At 33.3% G+C, this 22892-nt stretch overlaps 1 protein-coding gene across 1 annotated transcript in view; it reads left to right on the top strand.

Annotated features, from left to right (window-relative positions):
- LOC124797909 (retinol-binding protein pinta-like) overlaps window positions 1-22892 on the top strand; it is a 232550-nt gene that overhangs the window by 165601 nt on the left and 44057 nt on the right. Inside the window, exon 5 of the mRNA XM_047261030.1 lies at window positions 7852-7962. Within this exon, the coding sequence (XP_047116986.1) occupies window positions 7852-7962 (111 nt within the window). The remainder of the gene's footprint in view (window positions 1-7851; window positions 7963-22892) is intronic.

Consider the following 22892-nt stretch of genomic DNA (forward strand, 5'->3'; position numbering starts at 1 on the left):
TTGTAAACTTTATAATCATCGTCATGAAGGTATCATCATAATCACTAGATCTACATCTACATAAATACTCCGCAAGCTACCGTATGGTGCGTCGTGGAGGGTACTCTTTACCACTAATAGTCATTTCCTTTACTGTTCCACTCGAAAATAGAGCAAGGGTAAAACGACTATCTATATGCCTCCGTATGAGCCCTAGTTTCTCGTATCTTATCTTCACGGTCCTTACGCGCTATGTATGTTGGCGGCAGTAGAATCGTTCGGCAGGCAGTTTCAAATGCCGGTTCTCTAAATTTTCCCAATATTATTTCTCAAGAACAACGTCACCTTCCCTCCAGGTATTCACATTTGAGTTCGTGAACAATCTACGTACCACTTACTATTAACTTACGTTTTTCCTTATTTAGAGCTAGCTGCTATTCATCACACCGACGGGAAATTTTGTCTAAGTCGTCTTGTATCTTCCTCATGTCACCCGACTTCGACATATTACTATACGGCATGACATTATCAGAAAAAAAACGCAGACTGCAGCCCACCCCGTCAGTCAAATCATTTATGTGTACAGAGAACAACAGGGGTCCTATCACACTTCCCTGGACCACTTCTGACGATGCCCTTGTCTCTGATGAACACTTTCCATTGAATACAAGATACTGGTTTCTATCAGTTAAGAACTCTGCGAGCCCCTAACATATGTGTGAACTTATTCCATACCCTCATACCTTTGTTAACAGCCTGCATTGCTTTTCGGAAATCTAGAAATATGGAATCGGGGAAACTGAGTTTCGTACAATAGATGCTTCGGAGAACCGTGCTGATTCATGGACATAAGCTTCGAAGTCTCAAGAATGGTTATTATATTCGAAGTAAGATAATGTTAAAGGGTTCTGCAAACAGAAGTTAGGGATATTTGTCTGTAATTTCATGAGTACATTCTTTTACCCTTTTTATATACTGGGGTCACCTGCGTGGTTTGTTTTTTTTTTTTTTTTTTTTTTTTTTTTTTTTTTTTTTTTTTTTTTTCCAAGTCACTTGGGATTTTGTGTTGGACGAGAGATTCACGATAAATACAAGCTAGGTAAGGGGCCAATGCCATAGAATATTCTCTGTAAAACAGAACTGGGATTCCATCTGCACCTGGTGCTTTCAAATGTCTAAGTTGTTTCTCTACGCCAGGTATGCTTATCTCTATGTCGTCCATACGGGAGTCTGTACGATGGTCAAATGACGGCAAGTTTGTACGATCTTCCGGTGTGATCGATTTCTTGAACGTGAAATTTAAAACTTCGAATTTCGTTTTGCTGACTTCAGCTGCCTGAGTGGAAGCCTTAGACCCGCTTAGTGACTTTCGGTAAGAGCATTCCTGCCTCTATACTGACACTTTCAATAAGGTCGGGCCTGTTTGTAGCTACAAGGCCTAAAATATTTCTATTACCTGTGGGCTGTAGAACAAGTCGCTCGAAGGTACTTCAGAAAACTGTCTCTCTGCACCATCTAGAGTGACTCCATGGACTTCGCAGGCAAGCCGTAGTAGATCAAAGTCACCTCCATCTAATACTGCGTGATCTGTATATACCTGCATTACTAAGCGCAGGCTTCCTTCGAGTGCCTCTACAACTGAAACGGCAGAACCTGGTGGCCAGTAAAAACGACCGATAATTACCGTTAGTTCACCTACGGCTGCTACATGTTTCCAGATAACTTCACAATCAGACTCAATTACCCCCTCATAAGCATATTTTTGTCAGCTGTAATCAACGCTCTCCCTGCTATTGTACGTAATCTGTCTGTTCGAGATACATTCATTGTCCGGTAAATATTTCGGAGCGTACTACAGCGGATTTCAGTCATCTGTCTGTTCTGAGAACAATTTGAACCTGACGACTTTCCTGGAGGGCAGACAATTTTGGAACTTTTTTATGGTTACTTCGACTATGCACTGTTAAAATTGTGACAGCCAAAACGTCTTTACTTCGTACGAGGCCTCACTTCCCTCTCTGCACATTGAGTGTCGAGCTTTCGTAGGAGCACTTCAATCTACTGCAGAGCCTAGGAGAAACGCCGTGATCACAAGTAACCTGGTACCCATGTAGTTGATTCTTATACTTAGAGTACCCCTGCCTATCTAGCGGAGTCCTGCAGTCCCCCCTAATGCAAGGTCTGGAAATCTACTGAAGAGACCATCACAAAACTGATGGAATCTTTGGTTGAGACCTTTCACTTGGCTCCAGACCACACGATCACGGTCAACTCTGGGAACAATGAGCTCTGCTTGCGCCCTACAAACGATTCCATCACTCTTGACCACTTGAACCAGCCACCCATGGGAACTGAGGACGGGGGGGGGGGGGGGGGGGGATGCTCTCATAACACAAGCGACAGGCATCCTCGGTGGCGACATGACCCACAGCCTGAAGATAACTACAAACTGCACCCCTCTTAGCTGCAGGCAGGGGCCCTTCCGCAACCCGGATCAGGTTCCCAGACATACCGAGCATACATTGGACTTCTTTCAAACGCGCTACGCTAATTGCCTAAGGGGCTCCATAACGCGCCAAACACTTGTGCCTTAGATAGGTAACAAAGCCCTTCTCCTGTTTCTCTGCTGGGAACCTGCTAAAGAGTGAAATGACTAGACCAGGCCCCCATCCACCACATTGACTGTCCCTCCTAAAATTATTATTGTTCAGTACGGTTGTCTTTGGCTACTTTGTGAATTTTAGATTCCATATTTTGGAGAACTGCGTTTACATTAATAGCTGTATTATTATATTTAGTAGTTTACATTTAACGAGAGCCTTGGTACTGTGGTTTGCAATCGGTAATATTGCTGCTGTCTCCAAAAGCTTGTTTCTGTACATAATCTCCAGTAAGCCTACTCCAAGTGAAGTTAACAAAAAAAATGTGCGTGAAATCTTATGTGACATAACTGCCAAGGTCATCAGTCCCTAAGCTTACACACTTCTTAAACTAAGTTATCCTAGAGAAAAACACACACACCCATGCCCGAGGGAGGACCTCCGCCGGGATCAGCCGCACAGTACATGACTGCAGCGCCTTAGACCGCTTTTCTCTTAAATCCCATTACGTTTTTTTTTTTTTTTTAATTCTCATTTTGTTCGTTTTCTTTCGTTGTATCTGCTCTGGGCGGACGTCGAGAGACACCCATTTCAGTTCGTTGTTGATCCATTAACTCAGTTTCTTTTTTATTACAGAGGGCAGCTAGCCCTCTGACCGAACACGATGAGCTACCGTGCTGGCGCCACTCAGCTAATTCCGCGCGGCTGTAGTTAACATGTTTGATGGACAGTTTAAAATAAAAATTACATTGTGACACTTGACATGGACATTGTGTGTACTGTCGTACTCTTCGTCCTACCTAAAATGCTTTGTCCTCAAGTTTGTTTGGCACAGGATACGTGAACTGCTCTCCTCCAGTAAATGGCTGTACACCCAATTTAGACTGCCATTTGTTTGTGTGCTTGCTAACTTTGCTCACTACTTTAGCCAACCGGATTGTTTTGGCATCTCGCTGTGGTTAGGCCTAAGAACAGAATGTCAGCTACCTGATTGGGACGTTATTATTAGCCAAACTGTTTAGTAACAGTTCAGATGTGGAATTCGAATGGTAAGCACTTAATCTGAGGAATCGAATCAAAACAGCTTTGAACCATGTAAATTTCCAATTGTCATTTTATTTGAGCAACCAGTTTCAGCGCTACATTACGCAATCTTCAGGACCCTTGACCAACGTGTAGGAAGAAGCCCACCTCTGGTCCAGTCACTGACAGGTATCCGTAGATGCTCGACACATTGAACACTTCGATCATTATTTGCCGACCGAGGTCGATCAGATGGCGTGAAGATAGGGTAATGTGGAGCCGAAATTGGTTGCTAAAATAAGATAACAAATGTAAATATAGGCGGCAAAAGGTGTTTTGATTTGGGTCTTTTTTATTGAACAACCAAGGTCTCGCCACCATCTGAATAAAGATGGACTCACAGAGAGTTAATTTGAGACTCCATAGTTCTGTACTAGGCACCAGTTTTGACATGTGTGTGTGTGTGTGTGTGTGTGTGTGTGTGTGTGTGAGGGAGAGAGAGAAAGGTAGGGAGGGAAAGATGAGTAAAGCCAATTGATGCAATTGACTTAAAACCTGGGATCTTTTTGGCATGGAAATACGGTAGAGTTGCAATAGATGTATAAATATTTGATTTGAGGATCCATTGTGCTATTCTGTATGTATGGTACGGACATCAAACGATGGGCATTCACAAGTGCTGGTCAACCTGCAGCTGGATAACTAGTGCCGAGTTACATCATTACTGGCAATATTTTCAAGTATTTTTCATAAATAATCCAATAACTTCGAATATGACGCCAATTTATGCATTATTCAGGTGAAGATTATGCATTGTTGACATACAAATACTGCAGTATTGTCGATATTTTTACATGTTTTTGAACATTACACAAATTTCAGATCGATGGAAGACTTTAGGCTGCTAGCATAAGTGAGCTAGTGCCAGCATGACGAACTAACAATATATTCCAAATAACTTTAAAACACTATATAGTACTTGAACATGTAGAACACAAAATATAGACAAGTGCTGCCCAATACACAATCTCATGTCTAACAATAGCAAGAACTAGAAAATGGCGGGAATTGCATATGGTCTTCTCACGTGCACTCCTTTGTATGATTCAGTCGGTAGACCGAAGTACTTACCACAACACATGGTACATTCCTGTACACACTATCGTCCAGGTAGAACACTCTCGCATAATGTGCACAAGTGAACCTCCAGTGTGGCTCAGAACTTCTGGTAGCTGCAGTGAAACCTTGATAAGGCTTCTGGATGAAATAGATAACTATCGCTAATTCTCACTTCCATCGTGTTATCTGCATATGACCCAAAATAATACCTGTTTCTATCATTTATTGAACTGAATTTGATGTATAAAGAAAGTGAACCATGTCAGCTTTCCAGTAAAAGAACCTTTTTTAATGCTAAATTGGAAGTCTGTTTCTCTACTATTTCTTCAACAAAGTAAATAATCACAAAAATTACAGAAGCTAGGTTATAACCTTGGAAGATCAAAAACAGCACTTAACAATATTTAATGGAATTTTTTCGCCATGGTTGTTTTAACTGTTTTCTTAATTATGCACCTTAAGATGTTTTGGCTCAAGCCATTACCATAATCACATTAAAAATCGCATGCCCACAGTACAGCTACATGTGGGAATTTGATGAGCGAAAGTGTATCAACAATCTTTAAATGTAGCTCTCGTAAAGGTTTAAGACAAAACGATTTATGTATACAATTAAAAAAATAAGAAGTGATCAAGATGGAAAATTACATTATCTACCAACAGTGATTGTGGACCGTTTTTATGATTTTGTGTCATTTACATCCACTTATAGTCTAAATATGAAGTATACACTGACATGCTCTAATACTGAAAAACACATTAAGACTCAACACTAGGGCCTACTGGGAGTGACAACAGTCTTAAGTACACACACACCTTTTTTACATGGAAGAAATGACTCGTTTCTGCCATGTACAATTTTTATGCAGCACAAAAATTTTTTACTTCTGCACACTTGGAGTAATTGAGACTGGCGAACTGAGAGGTAAAGGTTATTGAGACCCACCAGAACTGATGCCATCTGTGGCAGAAAACAGAACTGTGGACCAGTAGCCTCCCTAAGCAGTTAGTAGGCTCGCTATTAGATAATGTATTATTCTACATGATTATTAATATCATTCAGTGCCTATTCATATCATTCAGTAGCTATTGTTTGCTGCTGATCTATCTTAACGTTTAAATACGGATCTTAATAAGATCAAGATTATCAAGATGGCTTCGAGATATTAATTAGTCAGAAGTCGAAACTCTTTGAGTTTATTATTGAAGTGTAATGAGTACACGCTTTCGGGAATTCTCCAAATTGGACAAGTATAACTTTTTGGTACTCTGTGAATACACTAGCAGTAACATTAGGTCAAACTCTAAACATAGCTGAACACATTTACAACTAGCAAGAAGGCGTAAGTGCTCCATGTATAGCAAAAATGAACTTCTGGAAGCACTGGTCATTCAGTAGTTACTTACAGTGACGACATACTGCAAAGGTTTTGTCAGGAAAGATGACAGTATTTCTGGAATAAAATAGATGCCAGCATATCCTATATCTGTGACATTTTCCATTTTGATCGTACACTTATTTTCACTATATAGATAGAGTGGTAGCTTCATCCATCCTTGTACATGGCAGTGAAATCTTGTCATCCAAAACAGGTCATGATATGATTTTCTGTGCAAGTAAATACACTATCTTGCTCAGAGGCAACCTTCCTCTCGCTGTATCTAACACCAGATTCATGTTTCAACCTCTGAAGTCAGCTAATTAATGGCCTCTTTAAATAACTATAATTTCCTTTTGTAAACTGTAGTTACTCGTAATCCAGCGCCCCTGACTATAAGACAGCGCATATACATTTAAATTTCTTACAACTCATTATTATCACTTCCATCATTTTTGCATTAACATTATCAACAGTTATTATAGCTAATACTATTATCATTACCTATATAGTTGCTACTCAGTTGCTATTGTTTCTAATACCTTTACTTATAACACTAGAAGTGGAATTACAATAGCTATTTCGCCATTGTTTGTATCTAAACCTGGTCCCAAGCCTATACCCAGTGTCAAATACCATTTAGATGGTGACAAATATTGAACTATTTGAAAAAAAAGTGAATTAGTTACAAAGTATGGCATGTATACACTTTATTCAACACGTAAACGTCACTACCGATATTCGGAATTATGTTATTACATGTTTGATATGCCAGCCATTAATGGTGATGATGTGCCACAGACGAATAGCGAAATACTGCATGACCCGCTGAAGTGTCGGAAAATCGGTGCTGTCTATGACCTCTTGAATGGTAGTTTTCAGCTCAGCTAAGGTTTTGGGCCTATTTCTATGCATTTTGTCTTAAATATTGTCCCACGAAAAGGAGGGCGTGTGTTGAAATCCAGAGAATATGGCGGCCAATCGAAGCCCATGCCAGTGGCCTCTGGGTACCCCAGAGCCTGAATGCAATCCTTGAAGTGCTTCTCCAGGATAACAAACCCTCTTCTGCTTTGATCGGATCGAGCTCCATCTTGCATGAACCACATCTTGTCAAAATAAGGGTCACTTTGGATAATGGGAGGGGGGGGAAATCACCTTCCAAAACCATCACATAAAATTCGACAGTCTGCTGGCCAAGTATCATCGATTATTCTGTGACTAGACATTGCACACCACACAGTCACCCGTTGAGGGTGAAGAGACTACTCAATCATGAAATGCGCCAATTTTGCTTATTGACGAACCCAACTAAATTAAACAGGGGCTTCCTCGCTAAACCAAATCATCTATGCGCATAATAATTCCCATCATGCCCCACAGCCAACTCTGCAGTTCGAATGTCCTAGTGCAAACCATTCAGAAGGTATAATGATTTTATTTAATACGGTATACACTCTTGGTGTACACTGATAATTATCTATAACAGTGCAATATATAGCAATTCAGGAAGAAATATTGAAAAACATCCACATGTTTTGCCACTACTGTAAAGTCTGTTGGCTGAATAGTTGAAACTGTCCATCGTGAGTTGTTTTTAAGATTTATACTTGTGTTACTGCAATTTTTTAATGTTTCATTTCCTTCTATCCCTTGTATCTTAACATCTGTCAAATGTGAGTAAACATACAGATTACTGCAATATTCAACAATGTTGACATAACTCAACTATCTAATGGTTCTATTCTTTCCAGACTGCCTATTGCCGGAGCTTGAAAGCATTACATTTGATAAATGCTGACAAACTAGTCGATTTGGCAATGAAAATATTGAAGGCAGCTCTCTCCGAAAAGTTGCAGAAGAGGGTAAGAAAAGATTCATTTTGTTATGTATTTCTCTTAGTACTATAACTGAGGGAAAATCATATAATAGGAGTAGAGTATTTCTGTAGGTTCTGGCTCACTTTCCATTTTCTAACTCACTCACTTGTTTCACTTTCTCATTGGCTAGAAAATGAAAACTTATCCAGAACCTACAGAAATATCCTAATACAATCCACTTTTCAGGTCTATCTTGCTTAATTTCATTTAAATTTCTTAGAGCACTTAATAAAGATGAATATTTTTTCGTATCATATTCACCAATTTTCAAAATAATTGTTATTTTCATATAAAATGGTAACATAGGAAATTAAAATTTAGTAGTTTTTGTAAAAAATTTCGTAATTCTTTCTTCTTGAGCTGTGATAAGATTTTTATGATCTGTTGCTTGATATATGACTTATTTACAGTTCTATCACATTCACAAGTAACTTTAATTTCCTGATGTCTCGATATACATTCTTTACAATTTTTTTTAATTCATTAACATTCTTCTTCTCTAGACAGTTAGCATACGGCTTTAGCTGTTTGGTATTGTCCATTTAAAGATTATAAAATTTAATAGGACAAAACTAAATTCATTCTCAAAAACTGCGAAGCAGCCACCACATTGTCATTCTGTGGACTCCTCTGACCCTATGTACACAGTGCTACATGAAGACTGACTTGTGTCTTAACAGAAACGCTGCATTTATTCGGGCTGTTATTAAGTACATAGGTGAAGGTGTTGATGGTTTTGTCAAATGGCTAGCTCTCCTCCAACCACTGATACTTCAACGACTTGGTGAGATAATGGTCAAAATCCTTCAGTCTACATACTTGGTTTAGAGGAATGCAGAGTGAAGTAGCTCTAAGATTGCATATAAAGTTGATATTCGATTGACAAAGTGCTACTTTCATCAGTTTATTTCGTATGAATAGTTTGTTATGAAACTATATGGAGTTACGTCAGTGTCTGATTTGATTAGTGTAACTCGTTTAAAATCGAGATATGCGTCACATGCTTTGAGAAAATTATTTAGAGGGTTAATATACCACATTTCCTGTGGAAAAACCTCGTTCCTTCAATTTATCAAGAATATATTCTGTAGTTTAACATGTCCGACTAATGAAGAGTCAAGTAACTGATTTTGACCCTACATATCTAAGAATTACAATTACAAACACCTTGAATCAGAATGAACACATACAAAATGATGTGGGAAGGATAAATAATGACTGTGTTTTATTCAGAGGACACTTAGAGAATGTAACAGATCTACTAAACAGACTGTAATGGGATCCTTTTCAGATAGGGTTGACAGAGTACATTGAAAAACTTCAAAGAAGGGCTACACATTTTGTATTATCATGAAGTAAGGGACAGAGTGTCACTGAAATGATACAGGATTTGCAATGGACATCATTAAAACAAAGGCTTTTCTCACGAAATTCTAATCACAAACTTTCTCCTCTTAATGCGAAAATATTTTGTTGACGCCGACCTACACACTGAGAAACGATCAGACTTTACATGGAAAGACAGAGACGTTCTTTCTATGCATGCACAATACAAAACTGGAATAATAGAGAATTGTGAAGGTGGTTCGATGACCCCTCTGCCAGGCACTTAAATGTGATTTGTAAAATATCCATGCAGATGTAGTTGTAGATGCAGATTTTTGCGATTTGTCTGAAATGTAACAAACACAAAACATAGCATACCATATTCAACTAAGTTATAGCAATTTGTGAAATCTAGTTCGAAATTTTTCTTGTCAGTCAATTCTGCATTTTATACAGTTTGTACTTCATAAAGATTATTGGTTGACAGTTATATTATTGCTCCAGGATTGTCCAATCGGAATAAAATTAACCATTTGTATGTTTATTCAAAAGGGTTAGATCAACAAAAAACAAGAATTTATAAAAAGGTGTGAAAAATTGAAGATAAGCAAATGAAAAAATTACTACTCTTATTGAAAAAAATGAAGAAATTATTCCATTAGATCAGTGTCAAAATAATTCAGTTATTGTATTTGATGATAGCATTCTTTAAAATTAAGATGTGTTTACAGAATATTTTAATAGAGGAAGATATAAAGGACTAGATTGTTATCATTCAGTTCCAAATTATCCAAAAATACCAAAAGAAATAGTCACAGTTAACTGTAATTTTTGAAGATTTTCAGAGAACATGACAAATTTAAATCCTGTTTTTCATGAGTTTGTTGTTGGTGATTTAAATTTTGATGATTTTAGAGGAATTTGTAGCTAATGTTGGAATAACCAATTTAGAATTTTTACAATAGATGTGATTGGAAAAACGAATGAAGGTAAGTTCAGTAATAAAATACAGAATTTCAAATAACATAAACCTTAAACAAGAATGTTGAACATAAATATAATTCCTTAAAATGTTTAATTAATGTTTCTTCATCTCTAATAAATGTTTGCAAAATACCACATAGACATTGATAAAAAGCTAAACCAAATAAAAAGAAATCTGAAGAATAGAAAGAATAATTCAAGATCTTGAAGAAACAACTGCAAACAAAATATGAAAAATATAAAAAAGAAAATGAATCAGTTATTGACACTCTTGAACAAGTTAAACAAGGAATGGATGGATTAGGTGACAATGTTTTGAAAACTATTGAAGAAAACAGAGAAGTTGAATAACTGTTGGTTCCTTATCATCAACATCCTCATTTAGAATAATCTGGGGTTTTATCACCAATTACAAAAATACAAGATTGTCTAATGATTTTCCTGGTAAGTGTGACTACACATTTAGTGAATCACACATTCAAGCTGCATTGAAATCATATAAAGAAGAGAAACTAGGTGCTGTTAAAAATATAAAAGAGGATGCTCTTAAAAATATAAAAAGGGATGAGTCAAAAAAAGTAATGATAGCGAAAAAACGTTTGGGTATATTAATCGTAGTGGAGATCCAAATATTGCATTAAAACTAGTTGATAGATTTAATTTTGATGGGCATTTTGCTGCAGATTTCTATGTCAATTAATTAAAAACTGGTGGAAAGTAATACAGATGCACAGATGATCTAATGATTGTTTTAACTAAAAAACAATTTACTATAGGAGATATGGGTGAAAAATTTGATTCTTTTGATTTATCAAACTATGCTGTCACATTCTACCCTTCTGGATCCTTATATTCTGAGAATAACTCAAATAAAATTACAAATCTAGTAGAGATAAAAATACAATAAACTGATACAAGAATTTGTAGATGTCTATATTCCAAAAGTGTATTAAATATCACCTGATCCAGAATATTCAGATGCAAAAACGAGTTAAAAATATACAGAAAAACCATTCAAATATATTTGGATGCATCGTAATGGAGATTTTCTCGATAGAGTAACAGTAATTCGTGTTGAAGTATCAGTTGGAAATTAAAATTAACATAATCAAAAAGTTTGGTTAGCACAGATGTTAACAAAAAAATTTAATGATTTCATAATCGACAATCCAAAAATAATTTCATATTTGATGTGATTTTTAAATAATTTATCATATACGCTTTGGAAAAGTGGAAAACATGGTAAAGGATTAGTAAACCCAGCTTTTAAATAATTTACCAATGCCAGAGGCGTATCAACCAGGATTTACATACAGTGGGCCATTTACAAAGCTTGAAGAAAGACTATCACATGGTGATACAGGAATAAGTAAATTAGATGAAGCTTGTAAAAAACGTAAACTTCAACATTATGGTTTAGAACCTAGATATCGAGCTGAAAAAGTACTTCAATAAGCTACCAAAGAAAGTAATTACAGTTCAGATGCAAGTTCGAAAGAGGAAATTGCAGCTACTGCAGTTAGAGGAAGAATTTATGGAAAACTAAAATTAGGTATGGGAATTGTACTAGATGACAATGGTTGGGAATTATAAAATTAATATTTGTTTCTTTTGGTAAAATGTATTGCATTTAAATGAATGTGATGAATGTGACAATATACAATATAACAAATAACATTGACGATTTAATATCTGTAGAAAGTGCAACTGTAATGTTATGTAGAAGAATGGCTCTTCCTCGAGATGTTGCCAGAAAGGGAAACAAAAACCAATTTCATCTAATATGATTAATTTAAGAATTGAGAGTTTTAGAACTGAACTTATAAGATCTGTTGTTGTTTCATTAAGGACAGAACTTAGAGTTGACATGCTGATGAAATAGAGAAGTATAATAATTCAACTTTATTGAATGTACTTTAGCTTATCCTTAAACAGGCGAAATAATGATACATTAGACGATATTACTATTACAGAATAATAGAAGTAGTCTTAGCATGCAAATAAAATGTAATAAGTAAAAACTACTTAAAGAATGAATTATGTAGTTATGTAGAATACAGTTATAAAAGTTATGAGTTCTTATAAATATTTGCATATGTAAAAGATTAACTTATCAAGTAATTCTATCTTGGTATTCAATGGAAAAACTAAAGCAAAATAAATTAAATTGATACTGAATAATATTTCTACAAAATGGAATTAAATACAAGAGACAGAATATTATTAGTAATTGATATACGTTTTTCTTCAAATAATGGAGACCTAATATTTCTAAACCAACTTCCTATATCTAATTGACAATTAGAGTTTTGAAAAAAATTCAAAAACATCATCACGATGATTCTGTATTACAAACAACATTAGCATAATCTGAAGCAGACCCTTACCATTCTTTAAATTCTCAGGGTTGATACTCCTTGACCTTAGATTATGGGTTAAATTTTCAACCAATGCCAACATATTGGCTGAAATTCCAAGTCGAATAAAACACAAAATGTCATTATTCATTGATACATTTTCTCTCATACAGTCACAATATTATAACATTAGCTATTCTCAACCTTTAACGTTGTTATCACTATTAGGATCATCAACTAATAATATCATGAAAATGATTAGTTACAGATTTTTCGTTAAACGTTTCAATAACACTGCTACACATAGTATTTTAATTTGTTGTTTTACCCATGCATCAATACAATCTTTATGAAAAATATGATTACAGCTTATTTTTATAAATTGGTGATTTTCATTACCTATGCCTATAAGATATCCACAATTTTTACTGTGTTCCATTAGTATTTTCTAAGGTTTCATTACTTTTTCTAGGAATTCTTCTCATAGAGTGTGAGTCCTTAAAATAATTTCTAAATTAAACTTATCTTTAAATTCTATTAAATAACCTCCATACGATTTTTTTCACCTGGTATATCATTCCGGTTGAATTTACCTTGAAATTCTCCAATAAAGTCTTCAGACATTTCTTATCCACATGATTAATTCTCCCAGTTTAATTGATCTTGTAATTCCTCCAGAAATCGTCAGACAATACTTGTTCATTTGATGTATCATCCATACATACTTGATCTTGAAATTCCTTTATAAAATTCTTGTCTGTATGATAAATTCTCCGAGTATAATTTACCTTGGTATACCCTCTCTAAATCTCATCATAATTCTTGTCTAGATGGTATATTCTCAAAGTTCAATTGTTCTTGAAACTCATTCATGAAAGCTTATATATATGAGCCCAATTGAACTTATCTTAAAATTCTGTAATAAATTTTTACATACAATTAACACAATTGCTGAAAATAAAATTTTTTACATGTAAGATAAATCATCTGAATACGTTGTTCTTTTTAGTTTCTAAATAATTCATTTCTTCTTTGCAGTGGCATGAAATTGCATTTGATTTATTATTATTATAATTAATTTCTTCATTAATAAGATCAATAAATTATTGTTTTCTCAGTTTAGAATAATACCTAAGATCTAATTGTTATGCTCTAAGTATTAGTTCAATGGGGTTCAGATTATTTAGGTTCGCCAATTAGGCGAAATAATTTTATTAAATTTGTACGAAAAAACAGAATTCCTTGAAGAAGAACTTGTGATAATTACATTTGATATTTGTGCTTTTCAATATAGAATTACAAACCAGTAAAAATACAAGTTTCAATTTGATTTATGGTTAAATTTGTCTTCTAATTCAGATGAAGAACAACAATTAAATCCACAAAACAATTCAAAGGAGCTTGACGTCTCTAAAAATTTACAGACATAGATAATACATATTTTTAATATAATTTACAATCAAATTCATATGCTAATTCACAATTTAATCTTCAAATTACTTAAAAAAAGCTCAACTCTGTATTACATTATAGACTTGTAAAAATAGGTATTTTAAATATGATTTAGAGCCAAAGTCATGCATTAATTCACAAGAAAAACAGCATTCGAGTCCTCAAATTGTTGCATATTTATGAAGATATTTCTGCTATTGTTTATTGTGAAAACAGTACTTTCTGTAGTCCCAGGCGTAGGACAGAAAATAGATGATTGGAATAAAGCAATTAAATATTTAAATGAGTTTCGTTACTTAGTAATTCCAATGGATGAAAAAATACTTGCTCAAGTGAATGATGAGTTATTAAGAGAATCAGTAATGTTGTTTCCCTAACACACAATTTTGAGGTAATAGTTGACTTGAAGAAGAAACTTTAAATATTATGAACAGACCAAAATGTGGTGAAAAAAATTTTTTCAGTCGTTGTAGAACTAGTATCTATAAGTCGAAAAAGAAATACAGCAAATGGAATTGTAAAGGAGCAAATAAAGAAAGGTTAGGAGTAAAGAGATAGAATTTCGTTTACTTGAAAAGATGTTAATATTCTCTTTGCAGATGATATTAATAACCCTATTATTTTAATAACAAATTAAATACGAGTATAAAATATCTGCTCTTTGATTTTCATAGGAACTAGATGGAAAAGAAAATGTGTTAGGTCACACATTTTTTCCAAATAAGAATAGTGATTTTATAGAAATACATATGGATTGAAAAGCAAATTGGTATGTGGAAATTGATAAAATGCACCAAAATATCAAACCAATTTATTTGTAGTTTTTGTTCATTAAAAGGACCCTCATTAAGCTTATATCATTCATGTATTTATGAGTCAATAACGTATCCATTATACAATGCTTATAATTTAGAATTATTTCAAGATGATATTGATGGAAATGAAAGTTTATATCGTACAAGAATATCAACACAAACCTCTATACCAATATCTACATCAATTATATCGAGTTACTTACAGCAGTAATTGAAATTAATAAACTACATCACTTATTAATTATAAATGGAGTCCTGTATTTTTAATGAGAGGTGGGTATGAGTAGATATTCATACGAATTTACAGTTAATAACTAATAGGTTAAAAATTTTACATCTAGATTTACAAAAGTTGGTGGAATATACCAAATACCAGGTGGATAAATTATATTATTTCTTGACAATTTCATTTATATTGAAAATTTACAAACATTACAATTAATTCTGGGATCTCCAAAGGCAATATATAGTACAGGATGATGTAAAGGTTTATCTTAGAATGTGTAGCCAAAACTTCAGGTGGAACATTTTATTGTTTAATGAACCTATTTATACATTTTATACATAAATCCTGTGGACATTATCCAGGGTTACCAACAAGAATGAATTCTGCATAAATACATTAATTTATTGTTACATTTTTCGAGGTTAGTACTCTTAAGAAAGAAAATTATTCAGAAAAAATGTAATTGGCATTGGTGCAGTTGATTTATCTTTATTTGATATTAAATATACAACATTATTGCATAATGTAATAAATTTATTAAAAGGTACAATAGAAAAACTAGGGAATATCAATTTTTCACAAATTAAGCAATTTTTTTCTATATATGGAGCATGGTCAACAACCAGAGAAATCTTCTGTGAAATCCAAATTTGTAAATACTGCAATTCTGAGAAGTCAATTGATGATTATACATCACAGAAATATACAATGCATGGACATTGTGGTGTATAGACAATGTGTAAGTGAATGTCATGTAAAAAACACAATGACAATCAAATTCCCCATATATGTGGAAAAATATTTCTAAATATAATTTTAAAACTTTTTTACAACGAATTCCATATGAAGAACATTCGAAAATATTATTGTCAATGGGAAATGGGGAAAAACAAGAAACCAATACAGCGACAAAGAAACATAATGATCGCCAAGAGGGATTTAGAATATTCTTCTGATTAAGAAAAGTGTAAAAATGTGTTTTTGAATATGTGAAAAACAAAAAAGGACAATCATCTCATACTTAATATTGAATATCTATGAAATGAGACTTCTCACCGAATGAATTTTGAAAAATGGATTTTTACACATCTCATGAATTTTATTTTCCATGAATAGAAGGCCACATGAAGCTATTCACAGATTTTCAACTTCATGATTAATGTAAAGGAAATAATTTAAGAGGATGTAATAAATTAAATAAATCTGAACTAGTCTGATTAATTGACAGACATCAAACCACAAATTTAAATCTACAAGGAGGAAGTCTCTGGAAACAACTACCTTATCATAAATTTGAAAATGACGATATTTTGAAAAATAAAAAAGATAAACCATTGAAAGAAATATTCCCATTTCCTAACGACATCTTTGAGAAACAAAAATCTAAAACTGATAATGAAGATAGAACCCCTGAAAGAATATTTCCATTTTATACTGATGTGATCATGAAACAATAAATTATAACTATTAAACAAACATTATTTTTTAATTCTAATTTATTTGAGAAACCAAGGGACAGAAGAACAGTTAGAAATTATCTAGTTGGTACAGTATTTGAAGCTGTATATAAACTATAAATATTGAAAATAGTATAAATTCAATTTAACTTAATCATTTATAACTGTTGTAAAGCCAAAAGTTATGAAACTTTTAGAAGATAACCCAAGAATACAGACTGAAAAAACGTTATGACTTTTTTGTGAGTAAAAAGTGCAGATGAGCAGATATATTATGGATTTTCACTTCCAGACAAAATACTGTAGGATAAAAAAAAGAGCGATAATTAAAAAATTTAAGATTGGTAAACATAATACTTTATGAAGAATGGGAGATTTTCAAACACACTGATCAGAATGGACATTAAACGGAATCAGATACATTCGATTGAGAGCACCATGTTACTACAAATTACCTGATAAAACAAAAAATAAAAAGGCATGTATTGATGTAAAAATTGGCCTATAAAATCAGCAATATATCCTGTAGATTAAAATTCGGAAACAGTTAGGATACTTAAAAATGTTGGTCCTTATCTTGGTCACAAACTTGAAATTTAATGTAGTGTTTGATCATAACCAAAACCTGAAAATATAATTAATGTGTCTAACAACATTTATTCATTTGATGAAAGCTAGCAAGTCTATCAATTAAAAATCACAAAAATATGAAAGAGAAACATGTAAATCTCCTTTATTTCATACAAAAGAAATAATTCACAAATTGTACAAAAAATTTCTCTTGGGTTCCTGAAGTGAAATTAATAAACACAAACAAATAAAATTTATTTGAGATATGTGTTTAGTCCATTTCAGTATTAAAGAAAAATTAGATAATCACACATCAAACTGTTTAGGTAACAAATCATTGAAATCAGAAATGCCAGAGAAACGTTCCTATGTAAATCTTAATAATTATCAACATATACGAAAAGATTTGCAGCTGTTACTTGTACTGATTTTGAAATATTGTCGATGGACAACAAGTAACCAAATCCAGAAACTTTCTGTACAAGGAAATATCAAAAACGTGAACCAAGTGGCTTCTGTTATATATTAAATATGTAAATAGACACTATGAAGACCATGTCGTTTGCAGAGAATCAAATTGTCATAAGAAATATTGAATGCATAAATACAGAATTTGAAGAAAATAAAAGAATGTATTCCAAAGAAATGAAACTATTAACTCCAGAACAACAATCAAGATATGCAAGATCGAAAAAATGTCCATTGTGTAACTTATTATTCCACAAATTGTATAAAGTTTCATCATCATGATCTTTTGACTGGAAAATTTACAAGTCCATTATGTAATAAATTTAATTTACAGTTAAAACAGCAGAGTTTTGTACTACTTTATTTACTTAATTTATCAGGATATTATTCACATTTGTTGGTGAAAAAATTTGGTTACAATAGGAAGAAAATAGATTCAATACCAATCAACAAAGGAAGATTTATTAGTTTTGGTAAGTGAATGGAGAGTTTAAAAATTAGATAAATTGACACATTAAAATTTATTCCTTCTTCACTTGATAACCTTTCATAAAATTTGAAAACAATTCAAACGAAAAACATATGAAAAGTTATTACATTTAGTAATCACAAATGGTCCTTATCAAAATGATTACATGGATTCTTGGGAAAACTTTGGAGAGCCATTGTTCCTACCAAAAGAGGAATTCTATAATGAACTGATCGACTGTGAAATAAGAGATGAATAATACACATCATCATGATCTACATTTTAAAACTCATGTATTGTTATTGTTTAATGTAATTGAAAATTTTGGAAAAACTTGTATAAATGCATATGATTTAGACCCATGTTCATATTTTACTGCACCAGGATTATCTTGGGACGCAATGTGGGAAGTGACTAATCAGCCACTTGATTTATTACATGATTATGATATGATTTTAATGGTTGAAAACAGAATAAGAGGAGGATTATCACAGTGCTGTAAAAGATATGTCAAAACAAACAAATATATGAAGATTTTGATTGTAAAAATATATCAAATTATCTAGCATACATTAATGCAAATAATTTACATGGATGTGCTGTTAGTCAGTATTGACCATATGGTGAATTCGAATGGGATAATCAAAATATTTTGATAATACAAAAGTAAGTGAAATTTCAGATACTGATTAAATCAGATACATTTTTGAAGTTGATTTAGGATATCATACAGCATTTCATGATTGACATAAATATTTATCACTCACTCCTGAAAATAAAATTGTATCAGGATGCAGTACTAAGACTGCTTCAGCTGTCACTCAAACTGAAAAAAGCGAATTGTTCACTACTTTACTAAACAAAAATAAATCTCTAGTTGATTACAGAAATCATAAGAAGATTTCTATAAACTAATGAGATATTCGGTCTTTGGGATGACAATGTAAAATATTAGAGATAGAGTGGATATAAAATTAGTCTCACATGGAGAAAATGTGATTCATGAATAGCAAACCCAAACTTTAAAGCAACAATTATATTTAATGAGAATCTTTTGCTATTCATATGTATAAGATAGAAATTACTTTTGATAAACCCGTTTATTTTGGTATGGGCATACTTGATTTATCTAAAGGACTGATTTATGATTTTCACTATAGAATAAAGAAACCCAAATATGGAGAGCATATTGAATTTTGTTATCAAGATATGGATAGTTATATTCTATAACATACAAACTGAAGATTTTTATGAATATATGACACTGATGATTGATAAATTTTATACTAGTGATGATCCTGAAGTAATATTTATGTTATTCCAGAAGTCAACAAGAAAGTTGTAGGAAAAATGAAAGATGAATGCAATGAAAAGGTAATTGAAGAATTTTGTGATCTGAGAGCAAAAATGTATACGTTTAAATAGGGTGATGATATAGAGAAAAGTTCTAGAGAAGTTAAGAAATGTACTGTCCAAACCAGTACATGCTTAGAAGACTCTAAGGATTGTTTGCTTAACAATTGAGGACAGTACAGAAGAATTAATGTGATTCAAAAGAAAAACGTATAATACACATGGTTCAAATAAACAAGAAAGTGCTGAGTCTTCATAATCAAAATAGAAACGGTTTGTAAATTGAAATAGATACATTACCATGCAGTCATTACAAATTATAAAAAGTATAATAAAAATTTTCCTATATAAATGCAGATTATAATTAAGAAGCTCAAAAATGCAAAGATCTCGAAAGACATTAAAAAAGAATATGAACTACTGATATATGTTTCGTATAATATTATTGGATGTGAATATTTACATACCACATATGGAGAAAAACTTTTTATTGAGCTTAATAATGAGTTTATGATTATTTTACCAGATATATATTCTAAATTTTTTACTGATCGGGATTTTCAATTAACTGAAAACGAACAGTATAAAATGAAATATAAAGGAATGAAGAAACTTGGAAATAGGAATAAAGAATTTCATGATACTGAATTAACAATGCAAAATTTTGAGACTTTTTGAAACTGAGTTCATTATTCCAGGTTTCTTTAAGTAGAACCCTGGAAACTCATTTAATGTAGTTCCAGGTTGTATGCTCATACACCCTGGAAAAATAAAAGATACTTTTTACATTTACCTTGATTCATTTTATTTATTTTTTTATGTTCACATACTATAAAAAAATATTAAACTTTATTTTATCACATACACCTTTTGAATGAAAAATAATTACTTTGAAAACAGGTGAACATTTTACGAAAAAATATCAATTTTTAGACAAATGTTGATGGTGTTGAGACAGCAACCAGCCACAAATTTATTTTAAGTTCTTTTATTCAAAAGTTAAAGTTATCGGTTTCGAATCATTACGATTCATCGTCAGATGGCTTTCATGCTTTCATTGCAACATGTGCTCCATTTTTTTTACTGATTAGTTATCCTAAAACATAACTAATACATTATTATAAGCATGTCGCAATGATATGGTTGAGTTACAGATTTGCATTGGGATGTGACTCACGTGAAATATTGGTTTGCAGTACTTGTTTTCATAGTTTTAGTCCAGCAGACAACGTTTGTAGTTTTCGGCGCATTCACATGATTGCACACATAAACTTGCATAACTGAGCGCTTGAATTTTGTCACTGAATGCATTTCCACCACATTTCTATTGTTGCACATGTAAATTTGTATCACTGAGCACTTCAGCTTAGTCACAGAACAGACTTCCAACATGCACCACATGTTTTGATAGCTACATAGTGTTTACAAACATATGGGTGTCAAAGATCCTATGTTATATCATAGTATTGCAAAGATGCTACATGTGTGGAAAATGATCATATATTCACTTATGCAACTGAAACAGCTTTTACACCAGTACAGAGAGATATTGACTTTGTGAATATTAAAGTGATAGCTGCTATACTAATTATAATGATGTTCCATATCAAAGATATATATATATATATATATATATATATATATATATATATATATATATATATATATACAGGATGGTCCATTGATCGTGACCACGTCAAATATCTCACGAAAGAAACGTAAAATGAAAAAAACTAGAAAGAACGAAAGTTGTCTAGCTTGAAGGGGGAAACAACTTGGCACTACGGTTGACCCGCTAGATGACACGGCCATAGGTCAAATGGATATAACTGCGTTTTTTTAAATAGGAACTCCAATTTTTTATTACATATTCGTGCAGTGCATAAAGATATATGAATGTTTTAGTTGGACCACTTTTTTCGCTTTGTGATACATGGCGCTGTAATAGTCACAAACATGTGGCCCACAATTTTAGACAAACAGATCGTAACAGGTAGGTTTTTTTTAAATTATAGTACAGAACGTAGGTGCGTTTGAACATTCTATTTTGGTTGTTCCAATGTGATATATGTACCTTTGTGAACTTATCATTTCTGAGAATGCATGCTGTTACAATGTGATTACCCGTAAATAACACATCAATGCAATAAATGATCAAAATGATGTCTGTCAACCTCAATGCATTTGCAAATACATGTAACAACATTCCTCTCAACAGCAAGTTGTTCGCCTTCCGTAATGTTTACACATGCATTGACGATGTGCTGCCGCATGTTGTCAGGCTTTGTTAGTGGATCACGATAGCAAATATCCTTCAACTTTCCCCACAGAAAGAAATCCAGGGACGTCAGATCTGGTGAACTTGCAGACCATGGTATGGTGCTTCGACGACCAATCCACGTGTCATGAAATATACTAGTCAATACTGCTTCAACTGCAAGTGAACTATGTGCCAGACATTCATGATGTTAGAAGTACATTGCCATTCTCTCATGCAGTGAAACATAACATCGGTAGAACATTATGTAGGAAATGAGCATACATTGCACCATTTAGATTTCCATCGATGAAGTTAAGGCCAATTATTCTTCCTCCCATAATGCCACACCAAACATTAACCCGCCAAGGTCGCTGATGTTCCCTTGTCGCAGCCATCGTGGATTTTCCGTTGACCAATAGTGCATATTATGCCAGTTTACATTACCACTGTTGGTGAATGATGCTTCGTCGCTAAATAGAACGCGTAGAAAAAATCTGTCATTCTACTATAATTTCTTTATTTTTCTTGTGCCCAGTGGCAGAACTGTACACGACGTTCAACTCTGTCGCCCTGCAATTCCTGGTGCATACAAGTATGGTACGAGTGCAATGGATGTTGATGTAGCATTCTCAACACCGATGTTTTTGAGATTCCTGATTCTCGCGCACTTTGTCTACTACTGATGTGCAGATTAGCTGCGACAGCAACTAAAACACCTACTTGGGCATCATCATTTGTTGCAGGTCATGGTTGACGTTTCACATGTGGGTCAACACTTTCTGTTTCCTTAAATGACGTAATATCTGGTGAACTGTCTGAACACTTTGAGGATGTCGTCGAGGATACTGAGCAGCATACATAGCACACGCCCATTGGGCATTTTGATCACAATAGCCATACATCAAAACTATATCGACCATTTCCTCAATTGGTAAATGGTCCATTTTAACATGGGTAATGTATCACAAAGCAATTACCACATATTTCTTTATGTACTACACGAATAAGTAATAAGGAAAAGGGGTTCCTATTTTTAAAAACTGCAGTTGATGTCCGTTTGACCCAAGGCAGCGCCATCTAGCCAGTCAGCCATAGCACCATCTGGTGTCCCCCTTCAAGCTAGACGTGTTTCATTCTTTGTAGTTTTTTTCGTTTGATGCTTATTTCGTTAGATATTT

This window comes from Schistocerca piceifrons, chromosome 5, assembly GCF_021461385.2.
Source record: "Schistocerca piceifrons isolate TAMUIC-IGC-003096 chromosome 5, iqSchPice1.1, whole genome shotgun sequence".
Classification (NCBI taxonomy): domain Eukaryota; kingdom Metazoa; phylum Arthropoda; class Insecta; order Orthoptera; family Acrididae; genus Schistocerca; species Schistocerca piceifrons.